This window comes from Puccinia triticina, chromosome 5A (genome assembly GCF_026914185.1).
Source record: "Puccinia triticina chromosome 5A, complete sequence".
Lineage (NCBI taxonomy): Eukaryota > Fungi > Basidiomycota > Pucciniomycetes > Pucciniales > Pucciniaceae > Puccinia > Puccinia triticina.
The window spans coordinates 2,846,260-2,865,423 of record NC_070562.1 but is presented as its reverse complement, the minus strand read 5'-3'; the positions used below and the strand labels follow the sequence as shown (position 1 = coordinate 2,865,423).

Sequence of the window (19,164 nt, the reverse complement as noted above, 5' to 3'; positions counted from 1 at the left end):
CATGCCCTTCCCACAATCACCCAACTTCGGAGGCTCCATGGGCGGCTCGCCACTCAACCTCAATCCGTCCGTCGGCTCGGATGGCCCCAGACAATACTCGGCAGGTTATATCTCGACGACCAGCACGGGACATCACCACATGGACCACACCCAGAGCATGAATGCTATCAGCCAGAGGAACAACATGCCCGATCAGGACGACTGGGTCTCCAGTCCTATCAACCCCAATAGGATGCGTACTGGTACCGGCCCAGGATCGGCTTCCAAAAGTCCGTATCGTGGCTCGGGTGGCGGATTGTTTGCCTTCAAAGAGTATGCCACCACTTGACCATCCACCTTGCTGCGGCTGTATTTAGTCATCCCACTGATCCCGTGCATCTGTCCTTTTTTTCGCAAAAACTTAACAGCTCAACCCCTCTCAAGTCTTCTCGTAACTCTGGCCTGTTTGGATCCACGAGCAAGATGTCCAACTCGATTAAATCTAAACGAATGAGTCACGCGATGGAAGATGACGCTCCACCAAAAGAAAGCCTACTGGATGGTGAACCGTCCAACTCGAAATCTTCTCGACACGTGAGTTTCTCTGTTGACAAAGGCATTCGAGAAGTATCACCCACTGACATTCCACACTTCCCACTAGGATCTTTCTGGCCACCGTTCACTAGCCTCCTCATTGACAACACACCTATCCAACCAAGCCACCCACCAGTCCTCTCATGCCGACCAGGCCCCACAGACGAGCTCGTCGACTGGCTACAAGGTTCATGTCTTTGGATTCACGCCCTCTCAGCAATCGTTTGTGATGGACCACTTCAGCTCGATCGGCGAGCTCGTCTGCCCGCCAGAGCTTTCGACGGAGGGGGGCAACTGGGCGACGGTGAGTTACAAGCACAGCATGGCGGCCCAGCGGGCGGTTAGGAAGAACGGCGAGATCCTCGGCGGGATCATCATGATTGGCTGCAAGTTCGCCGATAGCTCCTACAACCCAACTGATACACTGGACAGCCGGGCAGGCTCCGAGCAGCGTAAGCTGGGCACCTCGGCTGCTGGGCTGCCTCGGTCTGGTAGCATGATCGTCAGTCGCTCGCTCAAGACCTACGACTCCACAGAAGCCTTCGCAACCCCGGCACAATCCAACGACAATGGCCTCCTCGGCATGATCAGCAACGCTAGTAAACCCAATCCGTCAATCTTTCAGAACCAGGCCGAAGATCCGGCCAAAGACGGGGCCAATAGCTCCTACATCAATCGCGCTTTAGATCTTGTCTTCGGCTGGTAATCATCCTCGAACCCATTCCTTCTCCTCCCTGCCCTTTTCTCTCATCGATTACCTACTTGGATTACAAACAATGTATTTAATTCAACCCTTAGCCAGTATCCCGTGTGGGACATCCGGTAGATAATCCGGGATATCTGGTAGAGGACCGCGGATCACACCAGATATCTCGGACCACACCAGATATCTAAGATCCGAGGTTCCCAAACCTGTGGATATGTGCGGATACTTCTGGATCCCACATTCTAACATTTGGGGGTGACAATTGGACGGGCCCGCCAATGGGCTGCCCAAACCGACTGGCTTCAGGCCGCTTGGGGAAAATTTGCAATGTCAGCCCAACCCAACAGACTGACAACCTCAAGCTTGACTAGGCCTGAAGTGGAAGCAAGCAGCAGAGCTGTCCCTGCCAGTGGAGGTCCTTATGTCAAAATTCCTGCATGATGAGTTTTTTAACTTGGGCTGAAAACCCTCTATTTTGCCTTTCTCTCCCTGCAGCTGCTTTCCTGTTCACATCCAGCCAATTTGCTTCACAGATAATGAGGGCCTGCTTCTTCTTGCTGTTGTGGTGTTATGTAGTGTTTTTTATCACTGCTCATTATTTTTATAATCATTTTTGAAAACCATCAGTTTTTGTCCTGATATGACTTGTTTTGGCGTGCCTGGGCTGCTTGATTGCCAGGACCCAGGCAAGCCTCTGCTGAACCGGCTCATGTAACTGGAGCAATACATATTTTTTTTCCAAAATGATGCTGATGAATAATTGCAATAATCAATTTGGTAGCAATTTGGGAGTTTTTTTTTTGAACTGGCGTGCCGCGTACTCATGTAGTTGTTCAGAGTTTATAGCAAAATTGCTTCAGATCAGAAAAAAACATAATAAGCAGGCCAAAAAAAGTTGTAAAAAACATTGAATGCCTGAAAATCATACTTTTCATGGAGGGGGTGAAGATTAAATTTGTGTAAATACTCTTTTAAATGATATCAAAAATGGGGTTCCAAGCACAAAACCCCAATTTTACCCATAGAAAAGGTGCATTTTGGCTCATATTTACATGAGCTGGTTTGAAAGAGGCTTGACAGGGTCCTCAGCTGCCTCAGTTCCTGGCAGTTGCTTGATTTTTTCTTTTAGTGAACCAAGGTTAAATGCACAGTGACAGTGCATGAAAGGTAATAATGTGATTATGTGGAGTTACAATGCCTTATATCTCATGTTATGACAACACACTATTTCCAATTGTTGGATATCACAGATAATAGTCATCATTAAGGGATTCCTGGAAGTTTCAAACTGTTTGGGTCTGTAACAAAAAAGTTATACAGTCAGCAGTCATTTTGCTACTAATCCCGCTGCGCACCCCTCATATCTCACGTTCTGATGGCACACTATTGCCAAAAATTCCAGAGGTTTCATTTTATGCATACTTCTCTGTGATCTGAAATTTTTATGCATGCAGTGCGCAGGAAAAAAAGTTAGGGTCAGCCTAAATGCACTCCAAACTTTTACTTCATGCACTCCACATTTTTGGCTTTGGGGGGCCAGCACTCCAAAAAAATTGGAGTGCCTTGATTTTGTACTCCCAAAACAAGATGGGCACTCCATGTTTATTGGAGTACACAACTGGGTACTCCAAAATTGACCAAAATAGGGGAGTGCAGCTAGATGCACTCCAAAAAAAATGGAGTGCAAGCCCAAGCACTCCACCTTTTCAGTGAAGGATTTTGGCTTTGCACTCCAGCTAGCAAATACAAAATGGAGTGCATTGGGGTGCACTCCAAGTCTCCTTTTTTTTGGAGTGCCCACAGCAATCACACCTCTCGATGACCGGTCTGGACCGGTCATTGAGGGGACTCACACGACCGGTCATCCAGAGGACTCACACCTCTCGATGACCGGTCACCACCGGTCATCGAGAGGACTCACACCTCTCGATGACCGGTCATCACCGGTCATCGAGAGGTGTGAGTCCCCTCGATGACCGGTCTGTGCCGGTCACCGAGGGGAGTAGCACCTCCTCTTGATGACCGGTCAGACCGACTGGTCATTGAGAGTAGCACCTACCCTCGATGACTGGTACACACCGGTCATCCAGAGGAGGTGTTATTCCCCTCGATGACCGGTCTGACCGGTCATCGAGGGATGTGACTCACCTCGATGACCGGTGATGACCGGTCATTGAGAGGTGTTATTACCCTCGATGACCGGACTGACCAATCATCGAGAGGTGTGAGCCCTCTCGATGACCGGTCATCACCGGTCATCGAGAGGAGGTGTTATTAGCCTCGATGACCGGTGTGACCGATCATTGAGGTGTGAGTCCCCTCGATGACCGGTCTGTGCCGGTCATCGGGAGGTGTCACCGGTCCGCGCCGGTCATCGAGACGTGTGAGTCCCCTCGGTGACCGGCACAGACCGGTCATCGAGAGGAGATGTTACTCCCCTCAATGACCGGCACAGACCAGTCATCAAGAGGTGTGATTTCCCTCAATGACCGGCGGTCCGGTACAGACCGGTCATTGAGAGGAGATGTTAATCCGCTCAATGCCGGTCTGTACCGGTCATGGATATCAGGAGGATCAAGTGGGGTGTGTTTGTACATAGCCCGGTTGAAGTTGTAGGCACTCAAGCTCTGGCTGGAGTGCACAGTACTGCACTCCCCTTTTGAGGAGGAGAAATATCAGGAATGGAGTGCTGGGGGAATGCAATCCAATCTGATGGAGTGAGACTCATGGGCACTCATTACATTTCCTGGCCACTGGAGTTCTTTGTGGTGCACTCCAAAGAGTCTTGAGTCCCCGGTTCTGCACTCCAATTGACTTGGAGTACTCTAGTCTGTACTCCAACAATCATTGGAGTGCACACTCCATACACTCACTTTTGGAGTGCTTTTGGGATTTTTTTGGAGTGCATTTAGGCTGACCCAAAAAGTTATGAGTGTGGTAGATAAGCAACAAAATTTAGTAGCAACAACTCAAAAAAAAACCCTCTAGGAAACAACTCCCCAAAAAAAGCCATAGCCCAAAAATAGGGCAAGGCCAACATCTGGAGCTGGTAGAGAATTGGTCCCAGCAATGTAAATGCGGAAATGGGAGTTGTTTTCCCAAAATTTGGGAGTTGTTTTTCCAAGGCTCATCAAATAGGGGGCTTCAAAATTGATCCAGGAAGCGTTCCAGGTCCAAACTCCAGGAAAACCAAAACACAGCCAAAAAATAATTCCTGGAGGTTCTACATTGAGACCCCCAGAAAGAGGAACTTCCTGCATTTGAACCCAGGAGAACAAGACCTGGAAATGATTATCTGTTTTAACATGTTTTGTCCCATGCCTTTGGGGTCCCCGAAGGACCATCTCCTTCCCCCCCACGCAACCACAAGTTGATCTGACCTCATCGGACTTTCTTGTACATTTTTTTTTTCATCAGCAGTTTCAAATTAGCTCAAACTGCATCAATTCCGACTACTCTAATTGCTGTCGACCGGGAGGGACTTTCCCTGTCGACAGCCATATAAGGCAGTTGACCGGGAGAAGTCCCTCCCGGATGACTGCTTGATATGGCTGTTGGCCAGGAGGGACTCCTCCTGGTCAACTCTTGTATGTATGTGGTTGTCGGCCGGGAGGTACTGCTCCTGTTCGACTGCCTTGTATGGCTGTCAACCTTGAGATACTGCTCCCGGTAGACTGCCTTATATGGCTGTCAACCGGGAGGTACTGTACTACTGCTCCAGTCCCTCCCGGATGACTGCTTGATATGGCTGTCAACCGGGAGGGACTCCTCCCGGTTCCTCCCGGTCAACTCTTGTATGTATGTGGTTGTCGACCGGGAGGTACTGCTCCCGGCCAACTGCCTTATATGGCTGTCGACCGGGAGGGACTCCTCTGGGTTGAGTCTTGACTGCTTGATATTACTGTTGAGTGGGAGGTATTTTCTAGCATGGCGGGCGGTGGACAAAAATTCGCTCAAAGTTAGTGTGAGGTGGTGGGAAAGATGATGTAGGGGTGTCAAAAAAAAAGGCGGGGGTCCGGGGTTTGAGAAGAAAGGTGGGATTTATCCTCTTTTGTCCTCTTTTAATTTCCTGATTTCCTGTTTTCCTGGATGTCCTGGAAGGGCATAGGAAGAAGGAGATCAGGTCCGCAGGAAGCGTTCCAGGTCGCTCATTTTTCCTGGAAACTCCGACCTGGAACGCTTCCTGGATCAATTTTGAAACCCCCTAATATATACCCCAGGGGATATTTGGACACACTCTCCAGAGACTGACATACTGTATCCTTTTTGTGTAACTGTGCTGGATGCCTTTGATGAAAGTAGTGTAAGAAGTAATGAAAAATTCTGGAACTAATCCACAAATGATCTGAAACTATCCTGGACTAATGCATAAATCATCCACAAGTCATGCAGAAGTCAACTGGAACCCAACTGGAACACAGTTGAAAACACTAAGAAAAAATGGCCACAACCAAATCCCACTTTCTTAAATCCACAGAATTCCAGACCTGCAGATCTAAGTTTTGGGGTGTTTTTTTTCTCACAAAATGGGGCAAACAATGCCCCAATATCTTACTTGGCACGTTGAATATCCCCAAAGGCCCGCAGGCCCTATGGATGACCCTCCAGCTGTGCCCCAGCAACAAGCAAAAGAGGGCCGGTTGTTAAACTAGCCAGGGGGGCCTAACCAAGCAGTTAGGGGCCTCCCAGGGAGGGAGCAGACAAAACCAAATCCCCTGCGGATCCATCGTTCCACTTCCCTTCCCTTATATACCCACCAGCAGCACCACACCACACCTCTTGCCAGACCACTCCTTGCCAACCCGTAACCGCCTTGGGGATGCTAGTCATAATTCAATCTGAACTTTTTGTTAATTTAGATGAATCCTTGGTGTTAAATTCATATTATTTACATGTGCATGAAGGTGGTCATTTTTTTCACTTTTCTAATGTAACCCTCATTTGGGCGCGCACAAGGTGGTTACCAATCACAGGTTGGGCCTCCCACATATCAACAACATTTACACCCCTGTTAGAATGATGTGAAAGGCCCATCTGAATTGGCATATTTCCCTATAGAAGGACGATATCATCTAGAATTGAGAGAAAAAAGGATGAAAGTAGGGTGTAAATATGAGTCAAGTCAAGCTTGGAGGTGTGTGGTACCAGATTTCAGCTAGGCATCCTGGCTTCTTAACAAATATAAGCTTGTGAGTTTTTCTTGTGTTTTTTTTTTTCAATTTCTCCATGCACATGCATGTCAGCTTTTTTCCACATGTCACCTTTGTTTACGCATGTAAATGAGGGTTACAGATCACTGGAGGGGCCTTTCAAAGCTCTATTATAAGTGCAAACTGGGCTGGAAGCCATTAAAGCCCCCGCGAGTCACATTTACGTTGTGAGAAACCCCTTTGACATAGAGAAATTTATCAACAGAAATTTGCCATAAATGATTAATAACTGGGCATTGAGTTACTATCATTTCATTATAGGTTGTAATTAAGTTATCCTTAGAAAATTAATTGGTTCTATACAACATTGAACCAGGGGAGATATTTTCCCACTCCCCAGGGAGTGCCAGAGCTGAATTTTATGTGAGTTTCAGTCGGATGTGGGCCTGATGTGGATTAGTAACTCATCCCTAAATGAATTGTAAAGTGGATGGAGAAGTGATTGAAAAGTCAGTCAGAATTGATTTGGGACTCAATACAATGTTGTGTAGAATTCTCTTGTTTTCTAGGTACAAGTGTAGGAAAAAATATGATGAAATGATATTTCATCCAAATCCAACTCATCAATTGCTCCTGTTTACTGATGTTGAAGGATAGCAAAGAAAAATTGACATTCTCAAATGTAATTCCTCTGAAAAAATGGGTTTCTTGTAATTCACATAATATGCCCTCATGTACAAAATTAAAGTAAAATTCAACTTGGTACTATTGGGGTTAGAATTTTGGAATGTGGTAATGTTGCAGTAAAATTAGTGAAACCCATTTTCTTGGAAATGCAGGAATTGATTTGAATTTGGCTGGAAAAAAATGGCAAAAAACCTTTTTAACAGGGTGAAAGTCTGAGTTAAGTCAAGGTTGGACTGCGGTGCCACTCCAGTTTGGCCAGACATCCTTGCCTCCTCACAAAAATGATCTGGTGAATTTTGCTTGTTTTTTGCTTTTCAAAATTCACATGTGCACATGCAAGTGAACTTTTTTGCATTTTGCTAATAGTCACCCTGATGTATGCACATACGTTGATGTGGAAATATCACAGGATGGGCCTTTCACGGCCACATGAAAAGTAAAACCTTTGCGTTGAGACACCAATTGTCCCCCTGATGTACGCGAGTTCATGAGGGGGACAATATCACAGGCTGGGCCTTTCACATCTCCATGAAAAGGAAACCCTGGTCATGGAGCCAAGAAAGGCCTATATTCTAAATGAGTTCTGGATGAATTCTAGGTGAGTTCTGGATGATTTCTTGGCAAGTTATGGTTTATTTCAGGATGATTTACAACTGATTTCCACATAAGGCCTCCAGCACAGTCATGGAAAAAAGTTACGGTAGGGCACTCCCTGGGGAGTGGGAAAATATCTCCCCTGGTGTCGCACAAGGTCCTGTGACAATTACACATCACTTCTGACACACTTCCTGTTGACTTCTGAAAAATTGATCAATCATTTCCTAATCCACATCTGACTCACATCAGACCCAGAATAACATGGAATTAGACTCTGGCACTCTCTGGAAGTGTGTCAAAGTCTCCCCTGGTGAGTTGACATGCAAGAACTTCAAGCAAGCTTGTGGTGTTACACAAGCCTTTGTCAAGTCTTACTTTTGACCAAGCTTCAATGCAAAGTGACTGTGCAGAAAAAGCTTATGTGTGTTTGGGTGGAGCTATGTAGAACAGCAGTTCCACAGCAGTAAACTGCATGTCAACTGCTAGCAGTTGCTTGACTTTTTCTTGCTGTGTGTTGTTTTGCAGGTTTTCACTTCAAGAAATGCAAGTGCAAGCAAAGAGTGGAAAATAAAAACCTAGCCTCAGATCGGAATATTATACATTTAAAATGAGATACAATCACCAGTGATGAAAACAAAATGAACATTGTACCTTTACAAAAAAATTTGAGAATATGAAGAGGGAGTTGAAAAATTGACTCCCAAAAATTAATAAATCAACTCCCAAATGTTGCGGACTTCCCAAAGACCGCAATTTGATGTCTGCCTTGGGTCGCCAGGACCCAAAATTGGTCCGGGAATTTTTTGGGAGTCAGAAAATTCATTCCGCTGTCCAGAATGGGAGTCAGAATTTTAATTTCACAAAAAATGCCAAAAAATAAAGAAAAAATTATACCTCCTCACTGGGGTGCCCAATGCACCCCAAAATTTTACAGCAGTCAGAAAGGGCTCTTAAGAGCACATGGTGAACTGCACAGCATTAGCAAACCGCAGGGAATGGGTGTGCTACTGTGGGCATAATTTGGGGGATTTCCTACTAAGGAAATCTATGAAAGCATTAGCTACAGTGCCCCAAAGCCTCCCAAAATCTTACAGTATGCAGAAAGACCTCTGAAACCTTATGAGCTTCTTGGAAGTAGAACACCCCAGGAAATTCATGTGAAACTGGGGGTCTAATTTGGTGAATTTCCTACTAAGGATATCCGCCAGAACCTTAGCTACGGTGCTGCAAAGTGCACCAAATTGCGAATAATTTAAATACTCTGTACCAAGACTGAAAATATGCGCTACGCTGTAGAAAGCGGCAATTTTAGCGCAGCGCAGCGGGCGCCGCTAACCCCCCAGCCCAAAAAGCTGAAGCGGTAGCGTCACCGCGCTGCGCTACCGCTTTCTGCAGCAAAACACCACTATTTCCCTGGATGACATAGCGTAAGCGCAGCCAAAAAAGTGGCGCTTTCGCTGCGGGGAAGCGCAGCAATAGCGGTGTGCGCTCTCATCCGCTACTGGGGTGCTTTTGCGCGCTGCATCGCTTTTTAGCTGATACTTCTTCCGCACTTTTGGCGCTGCGCAGTTAATTCAGCTCAAAAAGCGAAGTCTTGGCCCCCGCTTTCCTTGCTCCGCCTCCGGATCAGTCCCACAAGCGCAGCACAAGCTGCGCTTGTGGGACTGAATGTGCCAATTGTTTTGCTCCTGCAGTCACCGACTGCTTGGTCTCATCCCAATCGCAGATTTCCCCCAGACTTACAATACAATCAATTGATCGTGCTATCAGCAGCCACTTGTGGTTACGCGGCGGGGTCAAGATGGGTGGTGTGTTTGAAGATTGTCAGGCTGTTCTGGACACTGCCGAAAAAATCCCAAGTTATCTTCTCCATCCAACATCAAGAAGACTAAACAGCCAAAAGAATTAACCAAGACTCAGGGGGTATAGGTCACTTTTTTAGTTTCTTTTTTAGTTTATTTTTTGTCTATCGCCACTAACATGTAGTAATATTAGCTATGCTGCACTCATAAAGTGCTAAAAGCGGAAAAGCATAAAAAGGGGGAACCCAGATTATAAAAGCGGGATCTGCCGCTGCAAATCCCGCTTTTTTAGCGAAGTGCCGCTGCGCTACGCTACCATGCAGCGATTTTGCGCTTCTGAGGCGCTTTTGTGGTCTGCTAAAAAAGGAATTTTCCCTCCATTTTCAAAAAGCTGAAGCGGTAGCGGAAAATTGCTATAAAAAAGTGCAGGCCCATTTCCGCTGCGCTGCACTAATTTTAGTGCAGCGGTTTGTGCAGCGGTTTCAGCCTTGTCTGTACCCAAATAGTTAGCTGAAATGCATTAACCCATCAACAGATATAATGTTGAGGCAGCTGGGGCTTTTTGTCATATCTACTACTAATTGCCTCCGCCACAGTTATTATCCCTTGCCACAGTTATTAGTCCCTCCGCCACAGTTATTAGTCCCTCCGCCACAGTTATTAGTCCCTCCACCACAGTTATTAGTCCATCCGCCACAGTTATTAGTCCCTCTGCCACAGTTATCAGTCCCTCCGCCACAGTTATCAGTCCCTCCGCCACAGTTATCAGTCCCTCCGCCACAGTTATCAGTCCCTCCACCACAGTTATTAGTCCCTCCACCACAGTTATTAGTCCCTGCACCTATTAACTGTGGTGGATGGACTATTAACTGTGGAGGGACTAAAACCTGTGGCAGAGGGACTAATAACTGTGGTTGAGGGACTAATAACTGCGGCAGAGGTACTAATAACTGTGCCGGAGGTACTAATAACTGTGGCAGAGGGACTGATAACTGTGGTGGAGGGACTAATAACTGTGGCAGAGGGACTAATAAATGTGGTGGAGGCACAATCAACTGTGGCAGAGGCAATTAGTAGTAGATATGACCAAAGTCCCCAGCTGCCTCAAAATTATTTCTGATGGTGGGTTACTGCCTTGCAGCTAACTATTTGGGTACAGAGTATTCAACTTGATGATCCAAAATTGTTGGAATTTTCAGCACTGATATGTAGCTAAGGTTCTGGCGGATATCTTTAGTAGGAAATCCACCAAATCAGACCCCCAGTTGCACATGACTTTCCTGGGGTGTGCTGTGCTCTTAGGAGCACTTTCTGACTGCTGTAAAATTTTGGGGGGCTTTGGGCGCCCAGTGAGGAGGAATAATTTTTTTCTTTACTTTTTTGGCATTTTTTGTGAAATTAAAATCCCGACTCCCATTCTGGATAGCGGAATTAATTTTCCGACTCCCAAAAAATTTCCAGACCAATTTTGGGTCCTGGAGACCCGAGACGGACATCAAATTGTGGTCTTTGGGACGTCTGCAACATTTGGTAGTCGATTTATTAATTTTTGGGAGTCGATTTTTCAACTCCCTATGAAAATGATGTCTTTTCCCCATGGACACTGTCATTCTCACAGTGGCCACTTACTGATCATCCCCTCTGAAAAATCCTCTAGAGGTAAAAATAAAATAGATTGCGATGTTGCTATTTATCAAAGGTCTACTCATACCTCAAAAAGAATTCATTAATTAACAAAAGCTGAATATATATATCAATGAGCAAGAAAGAAGGTTGAAAATGATGCCAGGGAAATGGAGAGCACACGTTGAGTTGGTGTTTGAGATGTATTTCAAAAAAAAAAAAAAAACAATAGTGAGAAGATATGATAAGGAAGATAACAAAAAAATAGAAGACTGGTGATAAGAAAGAGACGAAGCAGAAGAGTAAACAAAATTCCTTCAGTGGCTATGTAGATAAAAGAGCAAAGACAGAGCAAAAAAAAAAACAAGTTAAAGATATACGCGGCTTTGTATACACGTATTTATGGTGATGTTTATATATGTATATATAGATAGATTATGATACTTTTTTCATACATCAGATGCCAGACACTCACACACACAGCACAAGCTTCTCAATGTTCGGTCTAATCAATGCGAAAAAGAGTAAAGAAAAGGAAAAGAAAAACGATGATCTGAATGGATATATATATATGTATGTATGGGTGTAAATTTTTACGACTGGTTAATGATTCGAGAGCTGCGATCATTTGACCGTCACTGCCTCCTGATTCTCTGCGGGCGGAATCCCGACACCGCCGACGACAGAATCCAGCACGCTGGCCGGCTCGGAGGGGGCTTGAGGATTGAGCGCCCGGAGATCGTTCGCCGAGGGATTACTCACAGGAGTAGCGGCCGAGGGCAAGAATTGGGTGGCTGTCCCATCGGCTTTGGCGGTGTTGGTAGATTCTTTAGGTTCTCGAGAACTTGTGCTCGTCACAAACGGTCTCGACCAAAACTCGTCACTCAAGACGCTCCGACTGTCCAGTCCAGTGAACCCACCACTGCCCTCCCGCATTCTGAACTGATTGATCCCGTTATGCTTCTTGTCGTTCTCGGATCCGTTGGCAGAGCTAGCAGGCATGCCGATCGTACTCTCGTCATCAAACCCCATCATGTACATCAACAGCGCGTCCTCTTCGTCCACATTTGAATAGCACGGTCCGTCATTCGATCCAACCGATTTGCTGGTGACTTGTGGGGTGTTGTTGCAGGTGGAATGAGTGCTCATCAGACGTTTAGGATTACCAGAGTGTCCCTCAGTTGAGCAAACAGACTCGGGGGTTGAATCGCTGGATAGCTTACTCGGCGAAAACTCGGGCGTCTCCGTAGCCGCTCCGTTCGTCAACCTCCCGTTAGAGCCATTTGCTGTCCGACCTTCACCCGTAGCCGTCGGAGATGATTCTTCTTGAGCCCCAAAGACTGATTGGTTGGTGTCTAACAAAAAGTCGCTCATTGATTCCGTTTTCCACATAGTGCGTCCCAATCCTTCTTGCGATCCACTTTTCCCCTTCTCCGCTGCCCCACCTTCCGTTTTACTCTGATCACCCTTTGCTCCATTTGGCTCAGATGCCGAATGGGATTCAATAAATTTTGCCATGGCTGGGCCCATATACATCATATCGAACCCACCACCATCGCCCAAGCGAGGACTGTCCTTCGAGATCCCAAGGGGTTCATCGAATAGCCACGAGCCGAGCAGTTCATCCTCTCGAGGTCGACTACCTTCGCCATCATCACCGGCAATTGGGAGCTTCAGATCTGCCATGAATCCGCGCCAACCATCGTCGTCCAATGTATTCGTGCTCGTGCTTCCTTGCGCACCGCTAGACATGGAGTCGCTGAGCTCTTTCAGAAGGCCTTCCACTTGCATGTGGGGAGGTTTCTCGCTCTGTGTCGGTTCTGGTTGAGGTTTGGACGTGGGGGGTACTGACGATGTCGCAGGTGCTAATGTACCTAAGGGAAATGCATTAATCTGCGGGGTAGCATTTTCAGGAACAGACGACTTGGCCGCGTCTCTGGGTTGGTTTCCACTAGACTCATGGGGCGGGGCGGAGGGAGTGTTGGGTTTGCCACCCTGGTTATGTTCCATTTTTTCCGCTTCTTCCCTAGCTTTAGCAGCAGCAATTTCAGCTTTGACGGTGGCCATAATTTGGTGAGAGGGTTTGGCTGATCGACCGGTTTGTGCGGAGGGCTTGCGTGCCGGGCGCTTGGTGGCACCTCCCGCGGATGGGTTCCGTTTTCCAGGCCCTTTCGAACCAGGCGACTTGGGATTATTACCAACAGGTGATGCCAAGTCATTTGGATTCTGCGCAGGCGAGGTTTCCATACCTGGCTGCGACGTCTCGTGTGATGGCGAGGGACCCCCAACACCTTGAAAGCGGTCAGGACTGGTGACCAGCGAGGTACTAGACCTCGCCCGCTTGGATGGCGGCATGTTAAGATCGTCAACCGTCAAACCCTTCTTGACATGTTCGAAGAACTGTGGGCAATGTGCAATGGGCTGAGGGGGCTGCACGAGTTGGGCCAAAGCAGGATTTGACATGTCATTCAATTGTGCTTGTGACTGCACAGGGAATTGAGATGACTGATAGGACTGTGGAACCGGTACGTGCTGGGTCGGCTGGATCGGCAGTTGTTGTCGTTGTTGATGCTGCTGCTGCTGTTGTTGTAACTGTTGATTTTGTTGTTGTTGTTGTTGGTGGTGCTGGTGCTGTTGTTGCAGTTGCTGCTGCTCTTGCGACGGTGGCGGTAATTGGGAGAAGGGTTGAGATTGCTGCTGCTGCGAGGAGGGCCGTACTTGAGGAGGCGAGGAAAGGCTAGTCAGGTGAGTAGTTATCAGATTTCCCGCTGCTTCCATGCTATTGCGCATGTGAGCCATATCCGGTTGTGACATATAATAATCGTGGGTGCGGAGCGAGGACAAGGCAGTGTGAAAAACTAGAATCTATAAACATCAAAAGTCATGGATTGTTGGATCAAAGAAACCATGTTAGTAAAATTGCGGATGGCAGGGCTAGGAATGCCACCTATAAAAACGACATGCTAACCAAGGCAATTATTTGTCGAGTTTGGTCTTGTCTCCCACCCGTCGCGAGATACTCCGGCAGACGAGACGTTACGTGTTGCGCAATCATGGATATGTCGTCCATATTGCGTTTGTATTGCTCTTTTTCCATGGGACTGAGCTCACGGGTCATAGGTTGCCTATACTTCGACCACACTGAACGAATGAAATAGAACATCAGTATCTAGCGACTCGATAATTGGGAGTAAAAAAAGACCAACAGGTTTTAGCATGTGGCACGCAATCCGGTCGGATCGAAGCAATAGCCGCGCTTGCTTCATTTATTTTAGCCATGGGGATACCGGTTAAGGAGATGTGGATGGGGATGCTGCCGGGCATGTCGGGTCCAAAAATTTGTATCCCTTCTTCCGTCGCCGAAGTCGGGCCAGCCCATCCGGGGGCACCTGGGCCGGCAGGCGGAGGAGGTTGAGTTACTTGAGAGGGTAGATGCGGAGGCAATCCAGGATTTAGCGATGAGATTTTATTTTGAGTCTGCGCACGAGCCAGTCGAATCTTGTTGATTATTTCTTCAGAAAGTTGATATTCACGAAGTTGTTCGTCAGACAAGGCCATGATGGCTTCCGAAGAATTCGGCAGATGAGCAGGTCGACCGTGGGGGACTGGCTGACGATTATCAATCGCGGCAGGTGGAACAAAGCCATGCGGTGGCACGAAATCGCGCTGCACGGAGGGGGGCTGGTTTGGAGGGATATTGGGACGTTGCGGCGCAAACTGGAAATGTGGCGGACCCTGATGATTCGAGGCAAGATGCTGAACGGGGACGTGTAGTTCCTTATCTGTGTTCTCGGGTTGGCTTGGAGGCTTCGTTTGTGGAGGATGATGTGTCTGTTCGTCCATCGGGCCTTGTTGTAAACGCTGCTCGCCAAGGTTCTCTCCTTGTGGGAACTGACCATGAGAATGCGGTTGATTGTGGGGGGTTGAAGTTTGGGGAATCTGGGGATTCGAATTGGGGGCTTGCAAGGGAGGCTGGCCGACAGGGTATGACGGAGGGCGTTTAATGGAATTCATAACCGCATACTCGACGTCAAGGCAGAAGTTACGATATAAATCACAGAGCTGGTTGGCGGCGGCTTGCATATCGTTGTTGTCCGACTGATTGATACTATTATCCAACCTTGCTGCGATAGGACCCCAGAATCCACCAGCAGTGACCTACGAGGGAAAGAGAACGACAATGTGAGTAGACCAGGCTATGCAGATGCCAGATCGGAAGCAAGATACTACTTACTCGGTCGAATCCGCCGCCAGAAATGCATATGCCGAGCAACTTGCACAAATCTAGTTCTTTTCCTCGAAAAGCAGGCTGCCCTTTCCAGGACACACCCTTGCGTTCTTGGTGGTCCCTGAAGGCTCCCATAAGCCTCTCAGGCGTAATTCCGTTGGAATTGGACAGATTGAACGTAGGGGGCGGATTGAAACCAGCATTATTAGGGGGGCTACCTTGAGCCAAATGCGGAGAAGTCGATGGATAGCCCGTAGATTGTACGGCCGATGGCGGACGGGGTGGCTGGGTAGGTCCGGGGCCGCCCTGCCGCGGACTCCCCGCACGAAGTAAACTTTGCTGCTGTGGGTTTGGAAAGCGTACGAGGTGTTCGGCCGTGTTTGATGTTGAACCCGGGTGGGCCATCGGACTGCTAAAAGGTATTTGCCCACCACCACCTTGGGATATTTGGCGGGCATGCTGCTGAGGTGTAACAGCCGTAGGGAAGCTCGAGTTGGGGGCAGTCTGATGGGATCCAAGGGATTGCTGGGATTGTTGTTGGAGCTGTGGCTGGAGGGGAAGAGGATGGATTGTAAGCCAGTGTATGTTACTCGAAATGGAATCGAGAGTTACGTACATGAACTTGTTTGTGGTTTGGCTGAATGGCGGGACCTGGATGAGGAGACGTCTGATGAAGTTCGGTATGCTGTTGCTGCGCTTGGCCCAGGTGGTGTGGATGCTGCGGCTGATGTTGATTGATCAGATGAGGCTGATGGCCAGGTAGGGATATGATTGGTTGTGCGGATGCCTGGTGGGCGTTGGACGAGTGCGGACGTGGTTGCTGACTTTGAGGCAATATCCCAGTGGGATTAGTGGGCATGGTGCTCGGGCCTGGACCGATGCCAGGTGACAAGCCTTTCAGCAGGTGTTGCAAGGTGTCCCTGCCTCCATGCTTGTCGACTAGCACTTTGAGATGGGCATTAAGTGAACGATGTTGATGGCGAGCTTTGAGGAGTTCTGCTTCAAAATGCGTCCTTTCATCTGCGGACATCGCTCTTGTGTGCGGCTGAGCATCGGTTGGGAGGATTGCGTTTTCGCTTAAACAGCGCTGAAGATAATTACACTGGTTTAAGAACGATTGCATCCCGAGAAGGTTTCGTCTCATCGTGCTCAGTGACGTCTCGTCAATCTCCCCCGGTTTTGAGTGATGCATCTGCGACTGAGGGTGAGGAAGACGATTCGGAATCCCTTGTGATTGCTGCTGCTGGAGATGAAGGGCTTGTTGTTGCTGAGCCTGCATATGCTGCTGCTGTTGGTGTTGCTGATTGTGCTGCTGCTGCTGCTGATGGTGTTGTTGCTGCTGCTGCTGCTGTGGGAGAGTTTGAGGAAAGGTTTGTTGATGGAGAATCTGCGAGTGGTTTGGAGTCGGTTGGAGGGATTGCAGCTGAGATGGTTGACGAGAGTGGGGGGCGCTCGAGATATGTGAAGGATGCGGTTGGGGGGTGATTGAGGTGGGTGGAAGACCGGATGATGAAGTAGGCGGCGGTGGATAAGAACCAGCTGATGCGCCGGACAGCTGAGCCGATGCAACCTGGGCAGCGAGACCACCAGCAGGGCCCATGGAATTAGGTGGAAGGTCGCTGATTCCGGGCCTCGGCTGAGCCTGTTGGGAAAGTTGAGGGTCTGATGGAGGAAGTACGAGGTTGCCCGCTGCGTCCAAAAGATGATCGAGTTGCATCTTACGAAAAAGGTCAGCACCAAGCTTGCGAAAGAGTACTTCAACCAGATCGTTGGATAGACGGCCTACTTTAGCCGCGCTGATGCTAGCAGACAACTGATTGTGCTCAGCGGGTAGGATTGACAGATGGGACAATACGTGTTGGGCAGATGTTTGTTGGTTAGGAGGCAGACGAGCCATGGAGATTGGAGACGGGTTGAAAGGTGTTCCAGTGGGATGAGGGTTCGAAGAATTGGCTGCAGACTCGGCGAGGAAAGAGCGGAGTTGCTCCGGCGACATTTTGTTGGAAAACCCCGGTGGGATCGAGCCTGAGGCAGGGAGAGGCTGTTGGCCAGGCCGATGAGCTTGCTGCTGAGCTTGAGTTGGACGGTTAAGTGCGGCAGAAGCTGCACCTTGAGAGTTCGGATAAAACTGAGCCGCCTGCTGTGAAGAACCCGGTGGGCCGAGAAGATGTTGAGATTGCAGGTGCTGCTGTTGTTGTTGTTGCTGCTGTTGTTGTTGTTGCTGTTGTTGTTGTTGTTGTTGTTGTTGTTGTTGTTGTTGCTGCTGCTGCTGCTGTTGTTGTTGTTGTTGTTGTTGCTGCTGTTGCTGTTGTTGTTGTTGTTGTTGTTGTTGTTGTTGTTGTTGCTGCTGTTGTTGTTGCTGTTGTTGTTGTTGTTGGAGTTGTTGTTGGAGTTGTTGTTGGTGTTGCTGCTGTTGCGGGTGGTGGTGGAGCTGTGGCTGTGGCTGTTGCTGCTGCTGTCGAAGTTGCTGCTGGTGGCGGAGTTGCTGCTGTTGATGTGCATGATGGAGCGCAGCCGCAACTGGGGGAGACATCCCGGTGGTAAAACCGGCGGGCAGGGGACCGTTAAGCGCGCCAGGCGAGGACTGGGTGTATTGGGTGAGTAAGGTCAGAGCCATTTGGAACTCCTGCTCGAGTGACTGGGGTGGAAGCGGCGGCTGGCCATGATGGTTAGGGTTCATGGCTGTCGGCGCAGGATGCGGGATGGGATGAGGAGGAAAGGCTGGCGGGAATCCGGTTGGCTGGATCGACCGGGCGACGAAGTTGCGGTGGTGGTGGTGGTGGTAGGGGGGGTGGTGTAACACTGGGCGGGTGGTTGGACAGCACCGGAGTGTGTATTATGTAGTATGTGGACGTCGGTGGATCCGGGTAGAAAGCAACGCAATCCAGGTAGTCAAGGGACCGAGCGAGCACAAGGCTAAAGCCGAGCGGAGACAGAGACAGACACAGCGTCAGTTTGATCCAGAGGAAAGCGGGGGCAAGACAGCTGATCTGGAGCGGACAGAAGGAGCAGGACGAGCCGGAGAGGAGAGAGAGGGTGCGGGTGAACGCCAGACAGTCTGTGGCCGGCTCACTGGGAGGCTCGAGCAGAGCGACAGCAGCAGTTCGGACTCGGGCGAGCGTGGAGGGGTGGTGATGGCGAATGTGGGGGATGGCAGCTCGAGCGGAGCAAGCGGCGAATACAGAACGAGCCAATCGGATTCTTTCCTGGTCAAAAGCTTAACACAAACGCAGATCCATCGAAAGGACTGCAAGCGCAACTAGTATCGGGTGTGCGATCGGATGGATAGTATCGATCGTCCCAACGCCTCCCTTCTATGTATTCAGCTGAAGCAAACAATAATAACTATAGTAAAAATGATAAATAGGTAAAAGAGGCAGTGCAACCAACCGGGGGGCGATCGAAGGTTGGTACTGACAACCGTTTCCTTCGAATAAATAATCAGGGGAACGAAGAAGACAAGTTGTACGTTGAGACCGGATCTGGTGAGGGAAAAGAGAAACCCCCCGAAGAAGAAAACAAATGGACAGATTATAAAATGATTGTTGGAATAAATTGGGAGATGAACAGGTCCAAGATAACCACAGGACCCGGGTGATGACGAAGAAGGACAGTCGCGCAGAGGAGGAGAACTGGCGAGAGTAGCGTTATCAATAAATGAAAATAATTTATAATATTTATATACTTATATGTAATGTGCTTTTTGGTCACGCAGAAGGGGACCAGAAACCCCCTCCCTCCGGTTTATCTTAGTGGACTTTTAATAGTCTTGGGTGCAGCTTCCGGTTTGGCAAGGGG

The 19,164-nt window shown here is 48.5% G+C and overlaps 2 protein-coding genes across 2 annotated transcripts; one reads left to right on the top strand and one right to left on the bottom strand.

Annotated features, from left to right (window-relative positions):
• Position 1: 1 nt before the first annotated feature.
• PtA15_5A352 (uncharacterized protein) lies at positions 2-1,279 on the top strand (the record flags this gene model as incomplete). Its single annotated transcript, XM_053169104.1, has 3 exons — positions 2-312; positions 408-573; positions 641-1,279. The coding sequence occupies 3 exons, from the start codon at positions 2-4 to the stop codon at positions 1,277-1,279; spliced, it is 1,116 nt and encodes a 371-aa protein (XP_053020334.1).
• A 10,483-nt stretch (positions 1,280-11,762) lies between these two features.
• Positions 11,763-18,046, bottom strand: PtA15_5A351 (uncharacterized protein; the record flags this gene model as incomplete). The annotated part of the gene is made up of 8 exons (XM_053169103.1): positions 11,763-13,679; positions 13,857-14,003; positions 14,107-14,279; positions 14,345-15,296; positions 15,373-15,915; positions 15,983-16,593; positions 16,804-17,506; positions 17,888-18,046. The coding sequence occupies 8 exons, from the start codon at positions 18,044-18,046 to the stop codon at positions 11,763-11,765; spliced, it is 5,205 nt and encodes a 1,734-aa protein (XP_053020333.1).
• Between the last annotated feature and the right edge of the window lie 1,118 nt (positions 18,047-19,164).